We start from the raw sequence: 26,221 nt of genomic DNA on the forward strand, positions 1-26,221 counted from the left end.
TCTTCAACATTAGGATAAGGATCTTGTGATGGTGGCTATGTTTCATCTTCATCCATCTGTCGATTGATGCTCTCTATGACTGGATTAGGTTTGGTTGTCTGGCGATCCTTACTTAATTGAACCATCACCAATACCTTATCGGTATCCTCTATCCATGCTCTAACTAGATCTTCATCGTCAAGTAGGTGGTTGATGTCAATTGGGTTGACATCTACATCATCTCCTTCTCTTTCCAGCTCTAAATATTTAAGCTTCAGCTTTATGTTGTAATAGACATACACTAGCTTCTCCAACTTTGAATAACTGAGACGATTTCGTGGTTTGGTGTGTATCAACCCGAATGTACTCCAGTTACGTTCACAGTCACTAGAGGATGCCGTCAGGGATAACACTCGAATTGCAATTCGAGTCAAGTGTGGAGCACTAGTACCCCCATAATTGAGCCACCAATCAGCTGTACAATAATAAATGAAATATTAAAAGATAAAACTTTAAAACAAATTTTAATTGACATAATAAATTAGGTAAACCTAACTTACCTGGGCGTTGTGTGCTCCTAGCATAGATAGCCATTCTATCAGTAAAACCACGAGTGGCCTCCCGAAAATACTTAGCCTAGAGAGATATTAAAAATTAAAATATTAGTTCCACCAAACACCACTGAAACTCTTATTTGATATATTCTTGGTTTCAATCATTTATACAACTAATTTAGCTCTAACCTCATCCATGGAAAGTGTGGCCTTGACCACATCTGGCTCCATTCTGTTCACAACATTTCTCAGGGCACGCAATAGATCCGGTCTACACCCTATATCATTGGTGTATTGGATATCCGGATTCAAATAATATGTTGCACATGATTTGTAATTGATGGTTAGAAACCTAGAAATTCTAATAATAAATAAATAAATAGTAACTTAGTAAGTGTTTAAAATAAAACCAAAGTCATCTACTTATAAGATTACCTGCCCAATGAACATCTTGAACCAGCATCTTTTCCCATCGATTGGATATAATCTTCAAATACTTCTTGTTTGATGTTGGGCTATTGTCATGTATTTTTTTCTTCACTACTCCCATGGCCTCTATCATCTTACCTATGGTCTGCTCTTTATCCCCATCAACCTCTCGAAGCAGACAAAAGAGTGGCATCATAACATTATAAAGTCGGCTCATCATAGTCCAAAACTGTGAGGAGGTGACAAGATCTTGGGCAAGATCTTGAACAAATCTCCCAATTTCAGACCTTGCATAATTGCTAGTCAACCACTCAATAGAGGTGAACATCTTTTGCAGCCCATGCTTTCGGGAAATGAGACTATCAATTGCAATGTAATTTGTTGCAAATCTTGTTGTTGCAGGCCTCACTAAATCCCATTGTGTGTAACTCCTCATCAATGCCAAAACCCAACTATGGTTATAAATAAAGTTGGTGATTTTCCTTACATTACCAACCAACCGTTGGACCTTGGGCAATTCGCCTATGTCCTTGAACATCAAATCTATACAATGAGCCGCACATGGTGTCCAAAATAGATGTTGCCTCTTTAACATAAGCAACTGACCAGCCTTTTTGAAATTTGCTGCATTGTCAGTTACTATTTGGACAACATTTTCTTCTCTTATCTCCTCTACAACTTCATCCATTAACTTCTACAAGTAATTGGCATCTTTAATTTCACTAGATGCATTGACCGACTTGTGGAAGATCGTCTTTTCATCATAGTAGATAAGAAAATTGATGATGGATAATCTTGTTGGTCTACTCCATCCATCACACATAATGGTCACTCCATATAGTGGCCACTTCTCCTTGAACCTCTTAACATACTCATGCATCTCTTGGATAATATCATCCAAGTAAGGCCCAGCAATCCCATAAGGTGTGGGTGGCTTAACATTTTTCCCACATCGCTGAATCTCCTTTACCATGGCCTTAAAGTGGGGATCTTTGGCCTTATGTGGTGGAATCATAGAACTGTGGAACCATCTGGAGATTGCTCTGCCTATCCTTTTACTAAGTGTTTTGGGTGGAAAGCTTTCTTCAATCCTCTGTTGGCAAGCATCCCTTGGTCTATAGACATTAGGATCCATGTCTCTGATATCTGGGCTCTTCTTTCTCTTACCCTTACCACTCTTTGTAAACCGATCAAACATTCCCTTCACACTGGTTGCTCTACTAAGGCCAACAGACTCCTTACCCTTACCTACAAATGGACGACAAGAGGAGCCAACACCAATATCTACAGGGCCCTGGGTGGGTCGAGCTGATTGACATCTGATCAATTGCTCAGCTCTCCATTGTTCCTCTCTTGCTTCATGTCTTGATTGTCTCATCGCTCATGCCAACTCTGGGTCCTCCTCTGCTTCTATATCCGATCCTTCATAAGCTTTAAAATCTTCCATTAAATTTTCCACCAATACATCCTCATCCTCATGTGCTTGCTTGGATTTTTTTTTTTTAATCTCTAAGGTGTTTTTGCATTGCCCTGCTTAACTCTACAGGGCACTTTGTACACTTGGCAACATTTTCATATCCTCCTGCCATATGCTCTTTTTGCCGAGTTACCCCACCTCTAAGATGTTGAGTGTCACAGAAGTTGCACTGTGTATGCAATCTGTTGTTGTTTATCTTGGTACAATAAGACCACCCAATGTCTTGTTGTCACGGCATCGTCCTAAACACCAAACAAAAGTAGATAACTATATAAGATATATATTAAACTATATTAAAATCGACACATCAATAATTCATACAAGTACATGTTTATATGATGCATGTCATGCATTGCATCATTTGCATGTACTTACTACTTAGCAAAGTTTCCCTAAGTAATATTTAAACATTTTTATATTTTCTACAATAAGCTTCACATTATTTAATTTTTCAAATAATGAAAAAAATGGCATAATAATCTAATATACTATATTAGCATACAAATAATATGAATCTAACTCTTCTCTTCTATTTCAGCCAATGATACATTTTATGAAACTATAATGAAAGAGTAAAGATGAAAAAATCATGATTTTTGGCATTTTTTTAAGTATTTTATAAATTCAGAAAACAGCAAAAAAATAAAAAAAATACAGATTTTGGGGTAAAAATATAATCTTCTTGGAATGTGATAGATCTATACATGATGTAGTACATATATTATATACATTAGCATATGTTTTAATTTTTAGAAAAAAATAAAAAAAAATCATTTTATGGAAGTAATTTTCGGTTTTGGGTAAAAAATACAAAGAAACATGGATTTTGAACTCAAATCTTTGTAAATGTATACAAAGAATGCAATACTAAGTTAGTTTAACATATTCCCTTTGAATCATAGCAAAAAAAAAAACCAAAAATCAAAGATTTAAACAAAGAAATCAAATTTTTTTCAAAAAACCTATCTTTCCCTTCAAGAACACCTTTTGATTTCGAATGTGGGTTGTTGGATGCAGCAAATGCTCAGACTTCACTTCCTTTAGGATCGTTTTTGGCAAAGGAATCAAAGCCCTAAACAAATCTGCTCCAAAAACCAAGTTTAAAGATGGATTTTGATGGTTTTCTCAAGGCTGAAAGTGAATTTTTCCGCCAAACTGCTGCTGCTCGATTTTTTCTGCTTCTGAGAAAACTTTGGCATGTGCTTTTTTAAGTGGTCGATACGTCTCAATACGTCTCGATACGTATCGATATGTATCGGTACGTATTGATATGTATCGGTCGATACATATCGATACATTAAAAATATTAAAATAATAGGTTAAAGTATGTCTCGTCTGTATCGATACGTATCGACCGTATCGTATCGTATCGATATGTATCGGTCGATACATACCAATACATTCGAGACATTTACATTAAAAAAAAAAATAGAGACATCGGCCTGTCTCATCTCGACCACGACCGATACCGAGACGTATCGGCCGATACGATACGAGACGGTCTGATACTTTAAATCCTGTTAGAGATTTTTTTTCTTAATACTAGTTTGTCCTTATATACGAGTATGTTGTGATTGATCTCCTACTGGTTCTTCCTTAGTTCAAGATCGATTCTGCATTATTTGTGTTGCGTCAAGAAATCGTCGAGCGGTACTGCGAGTGCCGTCACCTGCAAGTGGACCAAGGGGTCAATAGAGAGAACCGGTGTGGTTCCGGCCTAGGGCTCTCCGATGCCAAAGTTAGATCTCCTGAGCAAACAGATAAATAGTGATTATTCAATATGAGTTTAGATGTCCCCTCTGAGGGTGGTGTACCTTTCCTTTTATAGTGGAGTATGATGATATGGAGAGTCCCAGTTTTGATGGCGAGTGTGTCGTTGAGTAGATAGAGGCCCTGGGTAGTAGGGCTCTATCCTGATTGGTCATCTCCCCGCGGGAGGGAGTGTTTTGGTGGTATCAAGATCCTTGGCAGATTGATATTCGTGTGTGGTGATAACGTCATTGGTGCTTGAATCCGTTTAGGTGACGTGACTTCTAAGCGGTGGCCCAGAGTCTTAGTGGTGGCATAAGTTTGTAGTGACACGATTGGGTCATAGACGAGCGGCCTCGGTGTCCGTGTACATCACGTCTGCGTCCACGATGCGGTACCTGGGTAAGGCCGCGCCTGGGTGAGGCCGCGCTTGGGTGCAGGCCGCGCCTGGGTACGAGGCCACGCCTGGGTGAGGCTGCGCCTGGGTGCTGGACGTGCCCTGTTGGGACCCCCAGTTGGTTCTCCTTGGTTCTGGAGCGGCTCGCTTTGTGACACGTGGCAGCCGCTGACTGGTTCGGTGAATCTTGGATGTATCATTTGCCCCCCACTCTCTTGAGATAGGATGTCCAAGAGAGTAGATGCCTTTATATAGTGAGGGGTCCGCTGCGAATGAACTTTCTTTGTGGAGCTTGCCTGTAAATCTGTTAGTGAGGTAGGAGAGGTTGGAGGTTCAAACCTTTCCTCCTACACTTTTCCTTCTTTTTTGCTTTGTTTTTTGTAGATATATGTCCTTCACTTTCTCTTTTTCCACTTCTCATTTTTCCTCATCATTTCTCTTTCTTACTTTTTGTCTCCCACTTTTTGCTCTTCTTGAATTTCTCCTTTGCATTGCATTGTTGTCTTTTGTCCTCTTTTTGGTGCCCACCATGTGCTTGTCCTTGGGTCACCTAGACTAGTGTCCACTTTTTGGTTTTCCTTCCTTTGGTTTTGGGTCCCTGTGCATGCCTTGTGCTCACTTAGTGCCTTGCTTACTTGGAGGTCTTGAGTGGTCCTTGGCTTGATTGCCTTACATTTGGTGGTCTCTGTCACTTGATTGTGCTTGTGGTGTGGTCGCGTCGTCGTGTGTCTACTCCCCTGCGCGATCGCCTTCCCCCTAAGGTAAGTTCAACCCATTTTTTTTTTTTTAGATGCAGGGCCGCACCTAGGTGAGGCCGCGCCTGTGGGTGTGGCCGCGCCTATGGGTGTGAGGCCGCGCCTGAGGGTGTGGCCGCGCTTGCAGACGTGAGGCCGCGCCTGGGGTGGCTGCGCCTTGGGTGCGATGGACCCTCATGCTTCTCCACTCTCCTTGTCTCTGATGGATCTGTTGTTTATACTTTGCAGGTGGTCTTCATTTCATTTTTCTTGCTAGCTTCTTGTCTGGGAGATCGCTTTCTCGAGTAAGTAGTCTATTCTTCTCTTGTCGTTCATGTCGACTCCTGATGACCCTGGCCCTGCTTCGGTCTGGGTTGGATCTTCAGAGGAGCGTGCCCCTGGATCGCCTTCTTCTGTGTGTACTCCATCCTCTGTACCGTCCCCCTGTGCTATTGATGGGGGTGTGGGACCTTCTAGTTTCTCTGGTCCTGGTAGGGATCGTAGGCCTTCTGGGGCGGTGTCCTCAGTCGCCGGTCCTGCTGATATGTTGGGTCATGTTGCTAGTATCTTGTCCCCTTCCGACTTGGTCTCCCTTCGTGAGGAGTTCCACATTCCCGCTGAGGTCGTGTTACGTATTCCCGGACCTGGCGAGTATGCCTTCTCTCACCGTGCAGATGAGATCTATCTCTACCGTGCCTTTTTCCTCTAGGGCCTTCGCCTTCCTATCCCTCGCTTTGTCGATTGGTGCTAGAGCATTGGCACCTCACCCCTGGGCAGATGTTGCCCAATTCTTGGAGGGTGATCCTGGGTTTCTATGTATTTTTCGCCCGCATGGGGCGTGCCGCCACTATTCCCCTATTCTCCCACTTTTATCTGCTGAAGAAGGGGAATCATGGATGTTATTACTTTGCTCGCCGCGTGCTCAATGGGCCCTATGCCTCTTTGGAGCTTCTCACAGGGATCACTAGCAACGTGAAGTATTGGAAGGATTGCTTATTTTTTGCCATGGTCCCCCGATGCCCACTACGGAATGTTAGGGAAGTCATTGACCTCAAGAGGGTCAACCGGGGGCTTGAGCTGAGTTATTTTGAGGGTGACTCACTCAAGCCGTGCCTGGGTCGCGATCCATTCCACGTCCAGGAGTTGGACTCGGAGGCCTTCCTGTCTCTTTGGAAGCTGAGTCCTAGTAAGAGCACTGTCTTTTGTACTTGATTGGCATGCTTGTATTTTAATATGTATGTCATCTGACTGGTTGGGCGGTTTTGGCTTGATGTTGTCATGCAGTAGATATGCATCTGGATTTTAGTTTGCTCCGTGGTAATCTGCGGAAGAAGGCCGCTTCTCTGGGTGGTTCATCTGCTGGAGTAACAGATGTTGGTGGTCCTTCCGCGCCTATGGCTGTTGGGGCGAAGCGGAAGGGTGGTCCAGGACATGCCCATGTGACGAGCTCTGGTGTGCGTGTCCTCCTTCCCTGTACTTCTCCTAATGATGATGGTGTTTCGGGCTTTGTGCCACCGCCTCCTACTGTCACCCCCTTCGGGTCTTCTGCATTGCCCCTCTCCAAGGGGAAAGGGGTGAGTTCCTCCGGTGGTACTGCTACTGATCTTCCCGCGATGGATGAGTCCCTGGGGATCACCTTTGATGTGCCAGAGGGTTTGACCTTGGCTGGATCCGGCGTGTCACGGGAATGGGTGGACAAGGGGAGGCTTCCTACCGCGAAGGTAGCCTTGAAGAGGCTTAGGAATGCGTGTCTGGCCCAGACTCTCTACCATGATATGGCTTTGGTGAGTTATTCCTTTTTGTTTCGTTATGTTCGCTGCTCCTCTTATACTTAGAGTGTTTACCGTTTGTCATGCTGATTGTAGGTCCATCACCGTGTTGTTGAGGCGGTGCTTCAACTGGAGGGTTTTGCTTCTCGCAAGGTGCAGATACAGCGCACCCTGCGTGATGTGGAGAGGGAGCTCCAGGGACATATCGATGCCCGTGAGAGGGCCGAGGCCCGCGTGCAGAGGGCATAGGAGGAGCTCGCGGTGGCGTCCGAGGAGCTCCTGGCGGCGTTTGAGGAGCTTTGAGTGACCTCTACCGGTGCAGCCGAGAGTTCGACCAGGGTTCTTGCCTTGGAGGAGGAGCTTCATGCGTTGAGGGGGAGTCATGAGGTGGAGCTGGCATCTGCAGGCGAGCGAGCTGTGGCTGAGTTCCAGGCGTCCTCGGCATTGTATCAGGCGCAGCTTCAGCTGGCGTATATGGGAGGGATCCGAGACTTAGCCGCTTGTGTCCTGGAGGTGACCCCTGGTTATGACTTCTCTGTCCTGGGGTTCTCTGAGTTTACTGCGACGCTTCCTGATGTTGCGGTGGTGGCGAGCGTTCCAGTGCCAGAGGTGGAGACTGCTCTGCCTGAGGGGGGTGTTGCTGCGTGCCTTCTCGAGGTGGACCTGATGTCTCCTGCTGGGTCAGAGGTGACCCATCCCTCTGTGGTCCCTTGACCCTATGGTCGTATCGAACTTATAGACGTTTTGAACCTTTTCTTTTTGAACTTGAGTTGTAACTATTATGACTTCTCTATGTGGTCGCTGTTGCTTTTCTTTGATTGCACTGTCTCTTGGTGGTTGATTGCGCATTGGTGCCCTTTGACAGTCATGGGACTTTGGTAGTGGCGTTGCGCCTTAGCGGTCGTCGGACCTGGGTGGCATTGTGCTTTGGTGGTCATCGGACCTTGGTGGCATTGCGCCTTGGTGGCATTGCACCTTGGTACTCATCGGACCTTGGTGGCATTGCGCCTTGGTGGTCATCGGACCTTGGTGGCATTGCGCCTTGGTGGTCATCGGACCTTGGTGGCATTGCGCCTTGGTGGTCATCGGACCTTGGTGTGGTAGAGGTGACCCGGTCGAGTAGGAGAAGTAGATAAGTATATCCGAAATCAGCTATTTACTTCAAATGGAAATCTTTCGAATTATCCTTGAGAATTGCAAACCTACTGTATATCATGGCTGACCGCCGACTCTATTACTGCTACTGCTACTGCTACTATTGCTTTTACTGGCGGTGTTGCTTCAATGCTTCCACCGCTACTACTACCCTTACTGATAGTATTTCTTCAGGTGCTCTGAGTTATAGGTGCGGTCTACGTTCTTGCCCCCCGGAGTCTTCAAGCGGTAGGTCCCTGGACGTATCTGCTTGGAGACTATGTAAGGCCCTTCCCAGTTGGCTGACAGCTTCGTGCCTTACGTGGTCGTGATGCACTTACCCTCCTTAGGACTAGATCTCCCTGGTGGAATTGCCTTTCCTTAACCACTGGCGTTATAGTACCTGGCAGTACGTTGTTGGTAGGCGACGTTCCTTAGGAGTGCTCTCCCACGGACCTCATCTATAAAGTCTAGGTTCGCCCGTAGTCCGTCGATATAGGTACGTTCGTTGAAGTGCAGAACCCTATGGGACATGGCGCAAACCTCTATTGGTGCCAATGCTTGATTGCCGTATGCTTGGCGAGAATGGGCTCTCTCTGTGGGTGTCCTTACGTAGTTCGGTGCGCCCGCAGCGAGCTGGCAGCTCTTCGACCCATTTCCCTTTGGCTCCCTTTAGCCTTTTCTTGACTCCTTCCAGCAGTGTTCTGTTGGTGACCTCCACCTGACCATTGGCCTGTGGGTATGCTACCGATACAGGCCGATAGGCGATGTTGTAGCTTTGACAGAATGCTTGGAATTTGGGGTTGTTGAATTGTTTGCCATTGTCTAAGACTAGGATCTGTGGTACCGCAAATCTGTAGATGACGTCGTCGCGGATGAACTTCTCCATCTCTGGCTCTGTTATCTTGGCTAAGGGTGTAGCTTCGACTCACTTGGTGAAGTAATCAATCGCGACGACCAGGTACTTTCTGTTTCCTAGTGCTGTGGTGAAGTTTCCTAAGATGTCCATCCCCCACATGGCAAAGGGTATGGGGTTGAGGATTGATGTCAGCTTGGGTGGCGGGTAGATGGGGTACTGGGGCGAACAACTGACATTGCGCGCACTTCTTGGCATATTGCATGGCCTCTTGCGTTCGTGGCCAGTACAGTCCCTGGCGGAGGATTTTGTAGGCTAGGGCTTGTCCCCCTCCCCCCATGTGGCTTCCACATATCCCCTTATGGACTTCTGCCAGGGCGTACTCTGCCCCCTTGGGTCCTAGGCACCGGAGTAGTAGTCTTTGTTGCCCCCACATGCGATGCCCCGTCAGGACGGTGTACTTTGCAGCTCTCATCTCGATCTTCCTTGCCTCGGCCTTGTCTTCTGGTAAGACGTCGTTCAGGAGGTAGTTGAGTATGGGGTCCATCCAGCTAGGTCCCTCCTCGATTTCATTAACCTGCTTTTCCTTATACGTTGGCTCATGCAGGATCTCAACATAGATTGCACTAGCCAAATTTCGGAGTTCATCATTGGCTAGCCTGGATAGGGCGTCGACGGCGGCGTTCTCGTCCCTGGGAACTCGAACCATCTCGAACTTCACGAAACCCTCGATCAATGTTTGAGCACGTGCTAGATATGATGCCATCCTATCATCTTTCGCCTCGTACTCTCCATTCACCTGATTCACCACAAGCTGGGAGTCGCTCCGGGTGGATAGGTGTGTGACTTAGATGGCCTTGGCCACCCGGCGTCTAGCTAGTAGTGCTTCGTATTCTGCTTCATTATTGGATGCTTGGAAGGTGAATCGGAGAGCATATTGGATCTGGAATCCTTCGGGGCTGGGTAATATGAAGCCAGCGCTGCTTCCTGCCGCGTTACTCGACCCGTCCACGAACATGTCCCACGATCCGCGATCCTTCTCCTCGGGTTCTCCTATCTCTGGCTCGATCTCAGATAGGGTATACTCTGCAATGAAATCTGTCAGGGCTTGACCTTTAATGGCTGTCTTTGGTTGGAACTTGATGTCATGCTCACTTAACTCTACTGCCCATGCTATCAATCGTCCAGAGACGTCTGGCTTGTGGAGTACCTTCTTCAGAGGTAGGTCGGTGAGGACTGTGATGGTATGGGCTTGGAAGTATGGTGGTAGCTTCCTAGCCGCGACTACCAATGCATAGGCTACCTTCTCGATCCTGGTGAACCTGGTCTCTGCATCGATCAGAACATGACTGACATAGTAGATGGGCTTTTGGACTTTGTCTTCTTCCTTCAGCAGTGCGGCGCTGACCGCGATAGGGGTGGTGGCCAGGTAGAGCTGCAATTCTTCGTTAGGTTCTGGTCGCCCAAGCAGTGGTGGGCTCTCTAGGTACTCCTTCAATTCTTCGAGCGCCTTTTGGCACTCTTCTGTCCATGTGAAGTCTTTAGGGCTTCGGAGGTTCTTCAATGTTTTGAAGAATGGTAGGCACTTGTCACCTGCCCGCGACAAGAACCTGGAAAGGGCGGCGACCCTTCCATTCAACCTCTGGACTTCCCTGACCGTTCGAGGAGGTACCATCTCTTGGATGGCCTTGATCTTGGATGGGTTGGCTTCTATTCCGCGTACTGAGACCATGAACCCTAGAAATTTTCCTAACGTTACACCGAAGGTGCACTTTGCAAGGTTTAGCTTCATCTGGTTCCTCCTCAGTACTGTGAATGCTTCCTTTAGGTCGGTCAGGTGTTGGTTGGCGTGGATGTTTTTCACGAGCATGTCGTCCACATATACCTCCATGTTGCACCCGATCTGTTCCTCGAACATCTTGTTGACCATCCTCTGATAGGTGGGCCCCTGCATTCTTCAACCTGAACGGCATGACATGGTAGCAGTAATTCTCCTTATCTGTCCGGAATGCGGTGTAGGACTCATCACCCTCATGCATGAGGATCTGGTTGTACCCAGAGTAGGCATCCATGAAACTCAGCATCTCATTGTCGGTGGTGGCGTCGATCAGTAGGTCGATCCTGGGCAGTGGGTACTCATCTTTTGGGCATGCCTTGTTCAGGTCGGTGTAGTCGACACACATCCTCCACTTCCCACTTGGCTTTGGTACCATGACCACGTTTGCGAGCCAGGTTGGGAACTTCTCCTTTCTGATGAACCTTGACTGGCTCAACTTCTCGACCTCTTCCTTGATTGCTACTTGTCGGTCGAGGGCGAAGTTACGCCGCTTCTGTTGGATGGGCTTCCTGGTTGGGTCGACATGTAGTCAATGCTCTGCTATGGAACGTGGTATTCCAGACATGTCAGAGGTCGACCATGCAAAGACATCCATGTTCGCTTGGAGGAGGTGTCCAAGCCCTTTCTGTTACTTGCTTAGTAGCGAGCCAACCTGTACGACCTTGGAGGGGTCGTCCCTGCTGAGGGGCAATGGGATGAGGTCTTCTACTGGTCTTCCTCTTCTCTCTGTCAGTTCATCTCTCTGGTCACTGACCATGTTCTCTAGGCAGAGTGCCATTCCGCGGGTGTTACCATTATTCTTTTTCATGAAGGTGGCGTAGCACTCCCTTGCGTTCTTCTGATCTCCTTGGACTTCGCCTACCCCATTCTCGGTGGGGAACTTCATCTTCAGGTGGAGTGGCGATATGACTCCTCTAAGGGCTATCAGAGATGGTCGCCCTAGGAGGCCGTTGAAGGACACCACGGACTTGACAACCATGAAGTTCACCATGATAGTCATTTGTCGAGGGTGTACCCCGAAGGTGACGGGTAGTTCTATGGTACCTCTGATGGAGGCGGTGGAACCTGAGAATCCATGGAGGTAAGTGGGCTCTGGTTTGAGCTGATCGTCCCCGAACTCGAACTGTCGATAGGCGTCCAAGGAGAGTACATCTACAGATGCCCCTGTGTCTATCAGTACCCTGTGTACAGGTCGGTTGGCTACCTCCACCTGTACTACCAGGGCATTCTCATGTGGGAAGCTTAGTCCTTCCAGGTCTTCATCCGAGAAGGAGATCACCGTCTCGGTCTTGGCTATCTTGCTTGGCTTCTCTGTCACTCCCACGAACCTGGCATGGGCTTTAGCCTTTCTGGTGGACTCTTGCCTCGGTCCTCCAAGTATGGTGAGGATAGGAGGTCCCTTGGTGCCACTAGGCTCTGTTGCATCTCTCCGCTCTTCTAGGCAGTCTCTCTCTCGATCTGTTCTTCTTTCTTCTCTTCTAGGTTCTACTCTGTCTCCGTCACGACCTCTGCCTCCTTGGCCTAAGCAGTTGTCACGTCTCCCCTTCACATACTTGTTCAAGCTTCCTACTCTTACAAGTTGTTCTATCTCTTTCTTCAATTGATAGCACTCCTTTATGTTGTGCCCATTCTCTTTGTGGAAGAGACAGTACTTGTTAGGGTTCCGCTTCTCTGGTCCTGTTAGCATGGGTCATGGCCAATGGAGTAGGTCACGGTCTTGGATTTGCATGAGTATCTGGGACTTGGTGGTGTTCAGTGGTGTGAACTCAGGGCTGCTTGCCCTCTCACTTCTCTCTGGGCGACGGTCAGTCCTCCCAGATGGGCGGTCGACCTTCTCTTGTTGACGCTCTGTCTACGACCTCTTACTTTCTTTGCGGTCATCAGGTGCTGACCTCTTGTTGTCCTGCGGCTTGGCCTCGATTATCTTCGTTTTAGCTTGTAGTACCTCGGCCATATTTGTAAATTCGTTGCACCGCTCCAGGAGCTCTTTCATAGTCCTGGTCTCATGACGTGCCGGGTCCTTGATCAGGTCCAGGTCCCTGATACCTCCTGCTAGGGCTGCATGCTGTGTCTGGTCGTCCAAGTCTCGAACCCCAGGGACTCCTTGGTGAACCTACTAACATACTCCCTGAGAGATTTCCCAGGGTTCTGTACCACGTTCAGTAGGTTGACGGTGGTCTTCTTCTGCTTGACACTGCTCTGGAAGCGGGTGACGAACTGTTCGCATAGCTCCGCGAACGAGCCTATAGATCTCGGTTATAGCCTGGAGAACCATGATGTGGCTGCTCCCTTGAGGGATGCAAGGAATGCCCTACAGGAGACCACGTCCGACCCACCATACAGCGTCATCATGCCATTAAAGTAGTTGATGTGGTTATTAAGGTCCGTGGTACCACTGTAAAGTTTAAAGGTGGGTAGTCGGAACCTGGAAGGTAGCGTGGCTGACATGATCTCTGTCGAGAATGGGTGTTGTCCAGGTATGGAATGTGTCTCGCCTTTGGTCTGCTTCTTCAGCCCTTCCAGCTTCTCATCCAGGTCACGGAGTCTTCGATCGAGCTCCTCGTCCCGTGTCTGTCCCTCACGCCTAGCAGGACGTTCATTGCTACCTCGTTCACGCTCTCTCCTGGATGTCCCCTCCCGCCTTGAGTGTTGGCGGGATGGTGAATGATCACGCCGTGATGAACCCTGTCGCGAAGGTGAGGGGCTTTCCTCTCTGTAGGCCCGGCTTCATCGTGGTATGTGACCTTCTTCAAGTCGTTTGTCGAACACAGACCTCCGGATCGATCTCTCCGGGCTAGGCACCCTCGCCCTGGGTGTTGTTGTCCTCCCACGCTCTGACCGTGGCGGGAGGTTTCTTGTTCTCCTGGGACGCTGGGAAGGCTCCCCCCGCTACGGAGTGGGGGTTGCCCGTTGTGCAAGTCTCTCTGATCCCACGCCCCTGGGAGATGATCTCCTAGGGTTTGGCTCTTGTCGAGGTACGGACTCTGCCCTTGCTGACGGCAACGTCCTTCGGCGGTGAGACATCGCACGCTGTGTCAAGTATTCTCGAAAGAGTCGTTCATCGAGGATCTGTCGCTGCAGGTCGTTGATCTGACCCACAGTTGCTGGTGCATTGGGGTCAGGTATCACCTCCACCACCACATCGTCTGCCTCGTCATTGTTGGGCTCGTTGACCACAAATTGGGCATTGGGGTTCTGGTCATTGGCTCTGCGGTGAGAGTACTTTGGGGGTGGTGATCCATTCCTCGCCACGTTGTTGGTGGTGGTAGTCTTCCTTCGTGCCATTGAATGAATATGGAAGCGAGCTAGTAGATGTAATGGCTAGCGTCGTTCCCATGGACGGCGCCAATCTGTTGCGTTAAGAAATCGTCGAGCGGTCCTGCGAGTGCCGTCACCTGCAAGTGGACCAAGGGGTCAATAGAGAGAACTGGTGTGGTTCCGGCCTAGGGCTCTCCGATGCCAAAGTTAGATCTCCTGAGCAAACAGATGAATAATGATTATTCAATATGAGTTTAGATGTCCCCTCTGAGGGTGGTGTACCTTTCCTTTTATAGTGGAGTATGATGATATGGAGAGTCCCAGTTTGATGGCGAGTGTGCCGTGGAGTGGATAGAGGCCCTGGGTAGTAGGGCTCTATCCCGATTGGTCATCTCCCCACGGGAGGGAGTGTTTTGGTGGTATCAAGATCCTTGGCGGATAGATACTCGCGTGTGGTGATAACGTCATTGGTACTTGAATCCGTTTGGGTGACGTGACTTCTAAGCGGTGGCCCAGAGTCCTGGTGGTGGCATAAGTCTGTAGTGACACAATTGGGTCATAGACGAGCGGCCTCAGTGTCCGTGTACATCACGTCTGCGTCCACAATGCCGGGCCTGGGTGAGAGGCCGCGCCTGGGTGTGAGACCACTCCTGGGTGCAGGCCGCACCTGGGTGTGAGGCCATGCCTGGGTGCTGGCCGCGCCCGGGTGGGTCCCCCTGTTGGTTCTCCTTGATTCTGGAGCGGGTCACTTTGTGACACGTGGCAGCCGCTGACTGGTTCGGTGAATCTTGGATGTATCAATTTGGTATGCAGAATTCCAGCAAGAAGAGAAGATTGGCCTGTTATTTTGGGTTTGGTTTAGTTTATTGGGTCTAACTAAACTTATGGTTTAAGTTAGGATTAATTTGAGTGCCTAAATGAGTTATATGGGCCATGGGCTTAGTATTTTTGGGTTTACTATTATAATGGGCAAATCCTAAAGCCCAACTATTAGGGATTTTTGTGCCCTATTTGGGATTAAGTAGTTAGTTTCTATTTTTGTGTTTATTCTTTGTTCTTGAAGATTTGGAGGAGATTTGCATGGGGGATATTCTAGAAGATTGAATGAATATTTGCATGGGTTCCATGTGATTTATGCGGAGAGGATATTATTCAGAAAAATACTAGAATATTGTGTTAGATCTACTACTACTTTAGTTTCTATTTTTTGTAATTTGTTTTAGTTGGTAGTCAATAGCTGTTTAGTAGTTACTATTTTCTGTTTCTTTCCTTTTTTGTTTTAGCAACTAAATCTTCTTTCTAGGAAGTTGCTCTTTTTTTTTTTTTCTTCTGGAGTTTCTATTTTGTAAGCTATTTTGTAGCCAAGACTTACGGGAAACAGCCTCTCCCTGAAGCGGGGGTAAGGTTGCGTACATTATGGGGGTAAGGTTCCCCAAACCCCACATTGGCGGGAGCCTCATGCACTGGGTATGCCCTTTAATAACCAAGACTTGGTATTTTTCTAACACAACCTCTAATTTTATAAATCCAGCAAGTGGAACACATGCTATACAATTTTGATTGAGAAACTTGGCTGTTGCCTCTTTGGGTCAGTGGTGATGTTCTTTGCACTGTGGTGATGAACTCTAGGCTCGAGCCTTATTATGGTGAAGTAATAGGTTGGGATGGTGGTGATGCCCTTTCTGCAGGCCTAGTGGTGAAGCAATAGGTTGGGATTGGTGCTGATGCCCTTCCCGCAGGCATAGTGGTGATTTTAGATCATATCCCTTTTATTTTTTCTTTTATATGTAAGAAAAAAAATGAATTATTATTGTCACCAAGGTCTGTTATTTTTCTAAATGTCACAGCATTTATTCTGTCACGTGGACTGGTGATATATCCATTTCAACTGTTGGATAGCGTGTCAAATTTCAGAGTCTAATTCAATCAGATACCAGCTTTTGTAGTGACATAAATCCCGTCTATGTCTATGCATATGTACTCTAGACATTTCTGTGCACCCTCCCAACTTTGAGTGGGTATAGATGGTTTAGATTAATATGTATATATATATATATATATATATATATATATATATATATAAATGAATTGCTGAGGTTTGTCTTGTGATTTTCGGAAACATCACCTTCCATTGTTACATGGATAACTACCCAAGAAAAGAAAACAAAAAAAAGTGTTAAAGAGTTTTTTGTTCTTAGTACTTGTTTGTCCCCCTATATGTGATGCCATTGCGATTGACCTCCCATTGGTTCTTTCTAGGTTCAAGATCGATTCTGCATTATTTATAGGGTGAATTTGGTCAACCAAATAAAAAGAAATGCTTGGAATTTGGTCCCTGGGGTATCTGAATCAAACCTTCCTAGGACTGTCTTTGGAGATTTAGTACCTTTAGTGTATGGTGTCCATCATAATTATTCCAACTGACAACTGGAGGGGTTTCTCAAAGCCATGATAAGATTCTATCGAAGAGCCTCAATATCAGGTAGGACAGTATGGATATGTTGGAATTCAATCAATGCTTGTGCTTCTTGAACAGTGACGTGTTTTTCACTCTTTCTTTTTTTGTTTTTTGTAAATTGGGGTTTTGCTTTTATTTGCTTCCACCGTGCTTCTGGGCTCTGTTTTACCTGTTTTTAAAGTACATATTCATGATAATTATGGTTTGTGAAAAGTTGTTGGTGCATGGTTAATTATCTGTTCCAATTTCCATGCTATTTGGGTCAAGGTAACTGCAACCCATAATGTTGGTCACTTTTGACTATACCTTGCAGAAAATGGCTTCTTGGATCCCATTATGGTTATCGTCATTTCCAATGCCTAATGTCATTTCCAATGCCTAATACCTTTATAAAGAAGTGGTTAACTCTGGTACAGACATGCAGAAAATGTGATATAAAAAATCTGCGACTTCGTATCTTCTCCTTTATGCTGTTGTTCTGTGGTGCCAGTAGAGCCTTTCTGGTCAATTTAATCTGGAGTCACCAGTTTGTTACTGCATTACTGTTTCACTATAAATCCATAGTTGTCATTAGAATTTGATAGGAATGAAGAAGTTGGTTGAGGTTCTAGCTGATTTTCTTCTTGCGGAATTGACAACACAAATTTTCTTTTACCAGGCGAACACGTGTTGTTTTTGATGTAGCAGTCCGGGTTCATATTAACATACAACAGAGAGACTTAGAAGTTGGTCGGAACCTTGGGAACTGGATCCTTCGGTGGCTAGATCACATGAAACCATCTGCTCATATCCGTGGTCCTCTTGGAAACCCACCCAGTGTTGGCTACACATTCAAGCATGTTACCAACTCATCCAGCCAGAAGCCTCCCTGGTCCATCCAAAGATTTCGTAACAGAGTTATGAACAGGGGAACCGTTGGACGTCTCACCACATCAATGTATGTATGGCCTAAATCATTCCCTACTCTGGCAACAATATTGCTGCCATCGAGATCGACTGGTGCAAACATCCAGTACAGGAACTTGTGCTTCAGTGGGACTTATTTGCCAGGACCAAACTATGGAAAAGGCAGATCTGATGGGGTGGTTCGGAAGGACATAATGCAGTGGATGCTGCAAAATTGACTACTGAAACTTCTGCAGACTTTTTCTGATTATTGCTAGTTTTGTAAATTCTTCCTTTGGTCCATCCTGAGAACTCGATTCTGCAGATATGAAAAATAACATGGTATGTCTGGAAAAACCATGCTGTACCGTGGGAAACAACATTCAAGTGTTTTTGTTTGTTCGCATGACATTCAGCCAACGCCTTGTTAAGTGTGTGTAGAGTACAATAACCCTAATGCTAATGCCTTTTCTATTGTGATACACTGATACCCCATCAGACAGTTACAGTTTAACTACAAGAAGACATTGTCAACAGCTTAGAAGCTATACTGGGAGGTTCCAGACTGCTATAAATATTTTGTTTTGTTTTGTTTTGTGTTTTTTGTTTCTTGTTTTGGGGGGGAGGGGGCAGTTGTAGGGTTTGCATTAGTAGACTAAGGGCTGATGACTTACCGGGGAAAAAAAAAAAAAAAAACTTGAAAGGCTTAACAGCTAATGTGGTCTGATATCGATTTCAATTTCGTATTGATTTCATGAAATAATCGACAAATTAATTTTTAGTTAAGAAATTGAAACTGTCTTGGTTGCATCAATCTGAAATATTTCAAAAATAGGAAATCCATTTGGTACTTTAATTTCATAGAATAGATTGTTGGGAAGGGGGTCGTGGTGGTGGTGAAATAGAGTGATTTTACTTTCATTTCTTTTTAAACATGTCAAAGAACACATTTATCTTTGTTATTAATACATGCTCATTATTGTGGAACACAAAATAGTCTTAAAGTTGATTTCAATTTCAATATTAAAACAAGTCCTCAACTATTTTACTATTTCAGATGATTTAAATTTCTCATAAATAAGGTGAAAAATTCATACAAATCACTGTAATTTCAATTTATGACTCCATAAAATTTCATACTAAAATAGTGGTAATTACGGCATTCTTAGCTCAGGCTGATAGGTAATTTGAGATTAATTTATTTGAGTAATTTGTCTGGTTATCTAAATTTGATACTCGACTAAGCCTACTAGGTGTGGCTAGATCATGTTAAAGTCCGTAGTTAAATGTTTGGGTGAAGTCATAGCCATAAGGGTGTCAAAACCAAAACGAAACCGAATCGCTTAAATCAAAACCGATAAGCCATTTACTAAATAGTTCGATTTTGATTTAGAAAATGATATCATTTATTTAACCGATTTAGTTCGATTTGAACTGTTTAACCCGACTAGTTCACCGTTTGTATTGGGAGATCAGGAATTCTCACTATTTCTTAAATTCATGGACGAAATTTGATTCAGTGGGATTTTCATTCACATTTTTTAACCGATTATAATCGGCTTAGCAACCCTATGCTAAAGGTAAAGTATAAAGGTAAAGCTGACGGTTAAGGGTTTGCAAACCTCGTCGACTCTTTTTCAACTTCGTGAGTTGAGGCTTGAGATAAGAGACTAGGCATTAGTCTTAGTGGATGCCAGTCGTGTGGTAGTACTGGTGGATGGGAGGAGTTTCCAACGTCTAACATCAGACATGGAGGACTGCAGGTTATTGGTGGAGTGGGAAAAACAAAAGCAGGGAAATGTTCTATAGACTCAGTAGGCCAGGTTTGAGACTCAGACACCGAAGCCTACATAGGCCCAAGGTTATGGAATTTTTGAGCCTCCACCTCAACCGATGTATCCACCTTAGCCCACATATCCACCGGTGCCCTACTATCCACTACAATCTTCCTATCCATCTGATTCAAGCCAACAGTCGCACAAAGATAGCAATCAGACCGTCAAGAGTGCTATGAGATCTGTTAGTATATTAGCATTCCATTAACCACAAAGGTTTAGGGATTACCTGAACCGAATGGAATTGTAGCGGAAGGGACGATCGAAGGCGGCTTGCAGTTATGAGCACAACGCGATCTCTACAGGCTTCTCCATAGATAACTCCACACCACAAAACCCTAGGCAACAATGGAAACCCTAGGAAAAGCAGAACTTGAAAGAGAGGGAGAGATCTAATTGAAAATTATTCTCCTAGGGTTTATGCCTTATGTCTATATATAGGCTAAACCCTGGGATTGGCCAATCAGAGGAGGGATCGGTCACTTAAGTGACCGTCTCTCTCTCTCTCTCTCGTTATTGGCTCGGCCAGCCTGCCCCATGTGGGTGGACCAGTTGGGCCTCAGGCCCATCACCGATTTACATGTCCCACTTGCCCACACAGGGCGCATATATTATGCATTCAAGTTTCTCTCATTCTGCGTTATCCTCCATACAGGTAATGGGGGTGTGCGACCTGTTGAGATGATACAAGGTAGGAGTACTATATCAAACTTCCATCTAGCCAACATAGTACATCACTCTCAAAAAGTCTTGAAATACCCCAAACGATCCACTTACACTCGATCTAACACTCTCGACCCCTCATGATGAGCAGTATTAATCCTTGGTATGTAATGTACTCATGACTGCGTCGATCACAAATACGACGTGTCGCCCGGACAATGAGTCACATAACAAAGGTGTAAAGTCCAATGGTTTTCCCTGAGCCCCTCATGTCAATCCAAATATCCCCAACAGCTTTCCCAATCGCTTCCCGCTAGACCGCATCATCCATGGTCCTAAGGAGAACGTCAAAGTAGCATCATTGGGTGTCTTTTTCATGACATTGTCTCAAGTAATAAGGGTATTGTGGGATTAATATAATCCACGTGGCTCACACAGTGACGAAGCAGGGATCCATTCGGTCACTCTCATAATCGATCGATATAAGCACATGCAGTATGATGTGCATGCTATGGCGTAACTCCCACTAGGGTGGGCATGCCACTCACAATAAATAAACGCCATATAGATCTTAGTCTAGTCGCTTCTCTAAGCGCCTAACTTGAGTCTCTAGCGTAGTCACCCTCATGGTTTCTGCCTAGAACCTCACAACTAGCTTCTAACAGGCTACTTGGAAGTGTGGTGTCTTCCAAGTTGGACCAAGTAAAGGTCTCATCTTAGCTCTAACTAAGGCGCCATAGAGCACACATGCTCATGGGCTCATCTCGCTCGCTACACCCCAATGCCGAGGCGAATCACCCGTGTGAGTGGGTCGATTCTAAGCTTGGTGGCATCTTTACAAACAATGAATGTATACACACAAGATTACTCAAACAAATAAATGTTCATCAATAAATGTAAGAGAAATACAGATAAATGTCTAAAGTGTTCTCAAAGCAAATACATATCAGATCCGCCTGAGTCCCAAGTTCCTAATGTGAACTAGGAAAACATCTTTGGCAATGGGCTTAGTCAATGGATCAACCAACATATTGCCAGGGGAGATATGCTGCAGAACCACTTCACCTCGTGCTACCATGTCTCGAATGTAGTGATACCGTATGTCAATGTGTTTGGCTCTGCCATGGAACTTGGGGTCCTTCGCAAATGCAAGCGCAGTCGGGCTGTCATAGTGTATAAGCACAGCGTTGTCTGAGTGAGCAGAAACGCTAAGTCTCTGCAAGAACCTCCTGAGCCAAATGGCTTCCTGTACTGCTGCCAAACATGCGACATACTCCGACTCCATCGTGGACAGGGCGATGCAGGTCTGTTTCTTGCTACTCCAAGTGACAGCCCCGCCTCCCAGGACAAACGCATACCCCGAAGTGAACTTGCGCTCGTCTCTATCACTAGCCCAATCAACATCACTATAGCCTCTCAGTCTCAAATCTGAACCACTGAAGGTGAGCGAGAGGTCTGCAGTGCCACGTAGGTATCGAAGTATCCTCTTAATAGCCTGCCAATGAGCTGGGCCAGGGTTACTCTGGTAACGGCTCACCATGCCAACGACAAAGTAAATATCTGGACGCATGCACATCATCGCATACATCAGACTGCCTACTGCTGCTGTATAGGGTATTTTTGAACATTTGGTTTCTCTCTTCATCACTCTTAGGGCATTGGTCTAGGCTCAAAGTGCATGCCTTGTCCATTGGAGTGTCAATGGGTTTCGAGTTGCTCATATGGAACCGTTCTAGGACTTTCTTTATGTAAGATTCTTGAGACAAACTAAGAAGTCTCCTAGTGCGATCCTTCATAATCTTCACGCCCAACACAAAGTTGGCCTCACCCCTGTCCTTCATCTCAAAAGTAGAGGACAACCACTCTTTAGTGGCAACAATCATTCCAATGTCATTCCCAGCTAATAGGATGTCGTCAACATATAATGATAGGTTAAGAAACCCTGCCTTGGACCGTTTAACATACACACAGTGGTCCTCTTCAATCATGTCAAAACCCGCAGTGGTAATGGCATGGTGAAATCTAATGTACCACTGCCTGTACGATTGCTTAAGGCCATAGATGGAATGTTTGAGACGGCATACTTTGCGCTCATGTCCCTTCTTCTCAAAGCCCACAGGCTGAGCCATAAAGATCTCGTCCAGTTCTCCATTGAGAAAAGCAGTTTTAACGTCCATTTGGTAGAACTCCAAATCCAACATTGCGACAATGGCTAGAATGAGGCGTATTGAGGCCATTCTCACCATAGGGGAGAACGTCTCATCATAGTCTATACCCTCCTTTTGGGTATATCCCTTCGCCACAAGACGTGCCTTATACTTGTCAATTGACCCATCTGACTTTCGCTTGACCTTCAGGACCCACTTGTTCCCGATGGCCTTGCGCCCAGGTGGAAGATCAACTAACTCCCAAACTTGGTTCTTACTCATAGAACTCAACTCATCTTCCATAGCAGCTTGCCACATTTCCTTAGCTGGAGAAGAGAGCGCCTCACTCACTGAAGTTGGCTCATCCTCATCCCTTGGGACACAGATGAGGGTAGCATCCCCTTCAATCTCAAACGACGTCAGGGAACGTGTCCATGTGCGCTCTTATGCGCATAGGGTTCTTGATCCACGGGTTGTGCGCTTTCATTAGGTAGTGCACTCCCATTGGGCTGATGATCACTCTCACCCTCTATGGCGATCTCATGATGAGTGTTTAATTCCTCACCCTCGTCAAGAGTAGGTGAGACGCTTTCATCAATCTCTATCTCAAAGAGATCAAGGTCTCTGCTTGCGTCACTGATGCTAGGGAAATCGGTCTCAATAAAATCCACATCACGGGACTCACTCTCTGTCATTCCTCCATCTTGGTGTTCACCGTACACTACATAGCCTTTTGAGGTATCGAAATATCTTATAAAGATACTCTTTTTAGCTCTAGGGCCAAGTTTCCCAAACTTATGGGAGGTACTATGAACATATCCTGCACATCCCCATGGTCGCATATGCCCCAAAGTAGGCTTTGCGCCTTTTCACAATTCATAGGGAGTGGAGGGAACTGACTGTGATGGCACGCAATTAAGGACGTAGGCAGCGGTCAACATAGCATCCCCCCAGAAAGATATTTGGAGGCTGGCCTGCGCCATCGTCGATCTAACCATATCTAAAAGCGTCCTATTTCTCCGCTTTGCTACACCATTTTGCTGTGGAGTGTGGGGAATAGTCAGCTGCCTAGTGATTCCTTTTTCCTCACATATCTTTTTAAATTGATCAGACAAATACTCGAGTCCTCGGTCAGTGCGCAGAGTTTTTAATCTCTTGCCTTGTTGGTTCTCAACCTCTGCTACAAAGCGTTTGAAGCAATCTAGCGCTTCGTAGCAGTGAGCGATCTGATACACATAACCATATCGTGAATAATCATCGATAAAGGTGAGAAAATAAGAAGCACCATGACGTGCCTTCATGTTCATAGGTTCGTAGATGTCCGAATGGACAAGCTCTGGGTTACCCGTTTAGCCTTTCCAAAAGGCTTCCGGTGGGCCTTACCCGCTAAACAGGCCTCACATGTCGGTAGGTTGACTTTAGCGAGTGAGCTAAGAAGGCATTCTCGAGCTAATCGTCCCATCCTATCTCGACCTATGTGTCATAGTCTAGCATGCCAAGTAATTGAATCTGGACTAGTATTAGAATCAACTACAAAAGATAAAGAGGAAACAATAGGAATTATCAAATCTAATTTAATAAAACCATTCTCAAGCGTACAATGTCCAAAACTACTACCATCCAATCGTATCTCAAAAGAGTCACCATAAAAAATAAAAGAATATCCTAAAGTCAATAATGCAGTAACTGAAAGCAGATTATGCTGAATTTCTGGTACGTATAGCACATCATGAAGTAGCAAGATGCGCCCAGTGCGCAAGGTGAGCTGGTAGGTACCAACTCCTCGAACTGCTTCACTTCTGCCATTCCCCATGTAGATACTTTGGGCTATGTGTCTTGTTGCACCTGTATTTACAATCCAATCAGATTGGGTTTGGGCAACCAAAACATGTGTACATACACAAGTGCAAGGAGAGAGAGGCAGAAATGGTACCTGCTTCGCTTCAGTGCAGTCACGAGCGAAGTGCCCCATCTTCTGGCAGTTATAGCACTTGACCTTGGTGATATCTTTCTTTCCACCTCGCTTGCCACGTCGGCTCTTGGTGGTCTTACACCCAGTTGGCGCAGCTTTCTGAGCTTGATCCTGATTCCCAGTGATGCTTTGTCTCTTGCGCTTAGACCCATTCTTGCGCTGCCCCGCTTGGGCGAGAAGGGCATGTGATTGGGTCGCCTCTAGGCGCTCCGCCTCTAGTTCCACATGAGAGGCAATGTCATTAAATGTTTTGACAGTGTCGTTATTTGTTAGAACTATCTTCATCTGCCCCCAGGAATCAGGCAACGTCCTGATGATGGCCTGTACTTGCTGCTCATCGGTAAGGTGTACCCCAGCATCATCCAATTTTCAGATCATGTCTTTCACGACCCTAAGGTGTTCAACCATAGTGTGCTTGGGGTCCTTACGGTACATCTCAAACTTCAAGGTCATGGACCTAAGTCTGGTCGTGGATGTACTGCCACAGTCGAGCCTTACCTAGTCCCACATGGACTTGGCAGTCTCACACTTCTCATACTGGCTGATAAGATCATCGTGCATCGTGCTTAACATAAGAAAGCGTGCACTACGATCTCTCTTAAACCAATTGTCATAAGCCTCTTTTTCTTGACGGTGACGGGAGGTAGTACCCACTTCGGGTGGGGCCATCTCAGTGGTCAGGAGGTCTAGGTAATTTTGCTTATTAAGCAAGAACTTGGCCTTTCAGTGCCACATGTCATAATTGGTGCCATCCAACTTCTTGCCTTGGTTAAGGTCGGCCACAACAGTCTTAGAAGTCATCACTATAATGTGCAAGGGAGGACATTTAGTATACATCCATAAATCAAAAAATTTGTTCAAGAAACCCTAATTAAAATTAATGGTACCCTTTCCCACACGGTGAGACCAAAAACTTCGCTAAGCTAATAATCAAATCTCACAATGTGTGGGTCTGGGGACATAATTTTAACTGATTTCGAACAAATGTAGGAGATAAAAAAAAATAAGAATCTCCTAACCACAGTTTAATGCGCCATACACACGGGTGCGCAAGGGACTTAGATGAGAGACCCAAATTTGGTACTCGAAGTGATATGCCGAGTCGGTACAAGGTTGTGATACGCAGTGCAATAGCTCCCATTACATGGCTTCTAAAAAAAAAATATTAAAATTACAACTGACTCTTTACATTCAAGATCCTACTACAAACTACCGGCAAGCACTGCACTTTGTATCACTTTCAGACACTAACTCTAACGCACATCTATCCAAATAAATACATCACTTGACAAGTACCAAATCCATCCCATGAGAAATAAATAATAAAGCACATGGTTGCATGGGATGGGGTGTTTGACAACGATACCCTAATGGCAGCGTCAAACCGATCCGTACCGTAATGGGGGAATCATATGTTTCTTTATTAATAAAGTGGCCCTGGGCAATCTCCAATACACATGGGAAAAATATGGGACGATTTGGGACAACACCCTATCTCCCATTTTTCTCTCATGGATCTCACAAAATGATTTCTCACTAATGGAGGGTGCAAATGAAATAAATAACATACCCAAAAATGAGAAACCCTACAGGGAGATCCCAAAAATTTTGATGGGAGCCACAGAACAAACCATGAGCATTCATATTAATTGAACAATCCACATATGATATGCATATAATAACATATGATTTTATCTCTATTAAAAAAGAACCACATGATCACATATTCAAGAATCAATCCCCAATGCATGTATAACAAATCAAAGCATATGCATATAGTTGTCACTAACCAAAACCACATCACGTGCATATTCTTATAACTAGATACTAAAGTATGCATATATTTTCAAAAAACAATAAACATATATGCAATCTGTTATTTAAAAAAAAACACAATCGGTTATAACAAAATTATAAAATAACTAACAACATTAGTTTTTTTTTTAATGCTTTTCCTTTCTTCTTTATTCTTCTTCTTTTTCCTTAACGTGCTGCTGCCAAAAGCAGCTTCTCTTTTTTATGTTTTTTATTTTGTAAACTGATGCAGCGGTCGTGTTTGGCGCTGTCGAGCATGGCTGTTGTCCCAGC

At 45.5% G+C, this 26,221-nt stretch overlaps 1 protein-coding gene and 1 long non-coding RNA gene across 2 annotated transcripts in view; one reads left to right on the top strand and one right to left on the bottom strand.

Annotated features, from left to right (window-relative positions):
• Window positions 1-17,945, top strand: part of LOC122663774 — a 63,082-nt gene extending 45,137 nt beyond the window's left edge. Inside the window, exon 2 of the mRNA XM_043859418.1 lies at window positions 17,290-17,945. Coding sequence (XP_043715353.1) covers window positions 17,290-17,755 — 466 coding nt within the window. The 3' untranslated portion in view covers window positions 17,756-17,945. The remainder of the gene's footprint in view (window positions 1-17,289) is intronic.
• LOC122663775 overlaps window positions 13,100-26,221 on the bottom strand; it is a 15,137-nt gene continuing 2,015 nt past the window's right edge. Inside the window, exons 2-3 of the long non-coding RNA XR_006333220.1 lie at window positions 22,682-22,688; window positions 13,100-13,114 (exon numbers count right to left, since the gene is read on the bottom strand). This is a non-coding gene — a long non-coding RNA (uncharacterized LOC122663775). The remainder of the gene's footprint in view (window positions 13,115-22,681; window positions 22,689-26,221) is intronic.

This window comes from Telopea speciosissima, chromosome 6, assembly GCF_018873765.1.
Source record: "Telopea speciosissima isolate NSW1024214 ecotype Mountain lineage chromosome 6, Tspe_v1, whole genome shotgun sequence".
NCBI classification, from domain to species: Eukaryota; Viridiplantae; Streptophyta; class Magnoliopsida; order Proteales; family Proteaceae; genus Telopea; species Telopea speciosissima.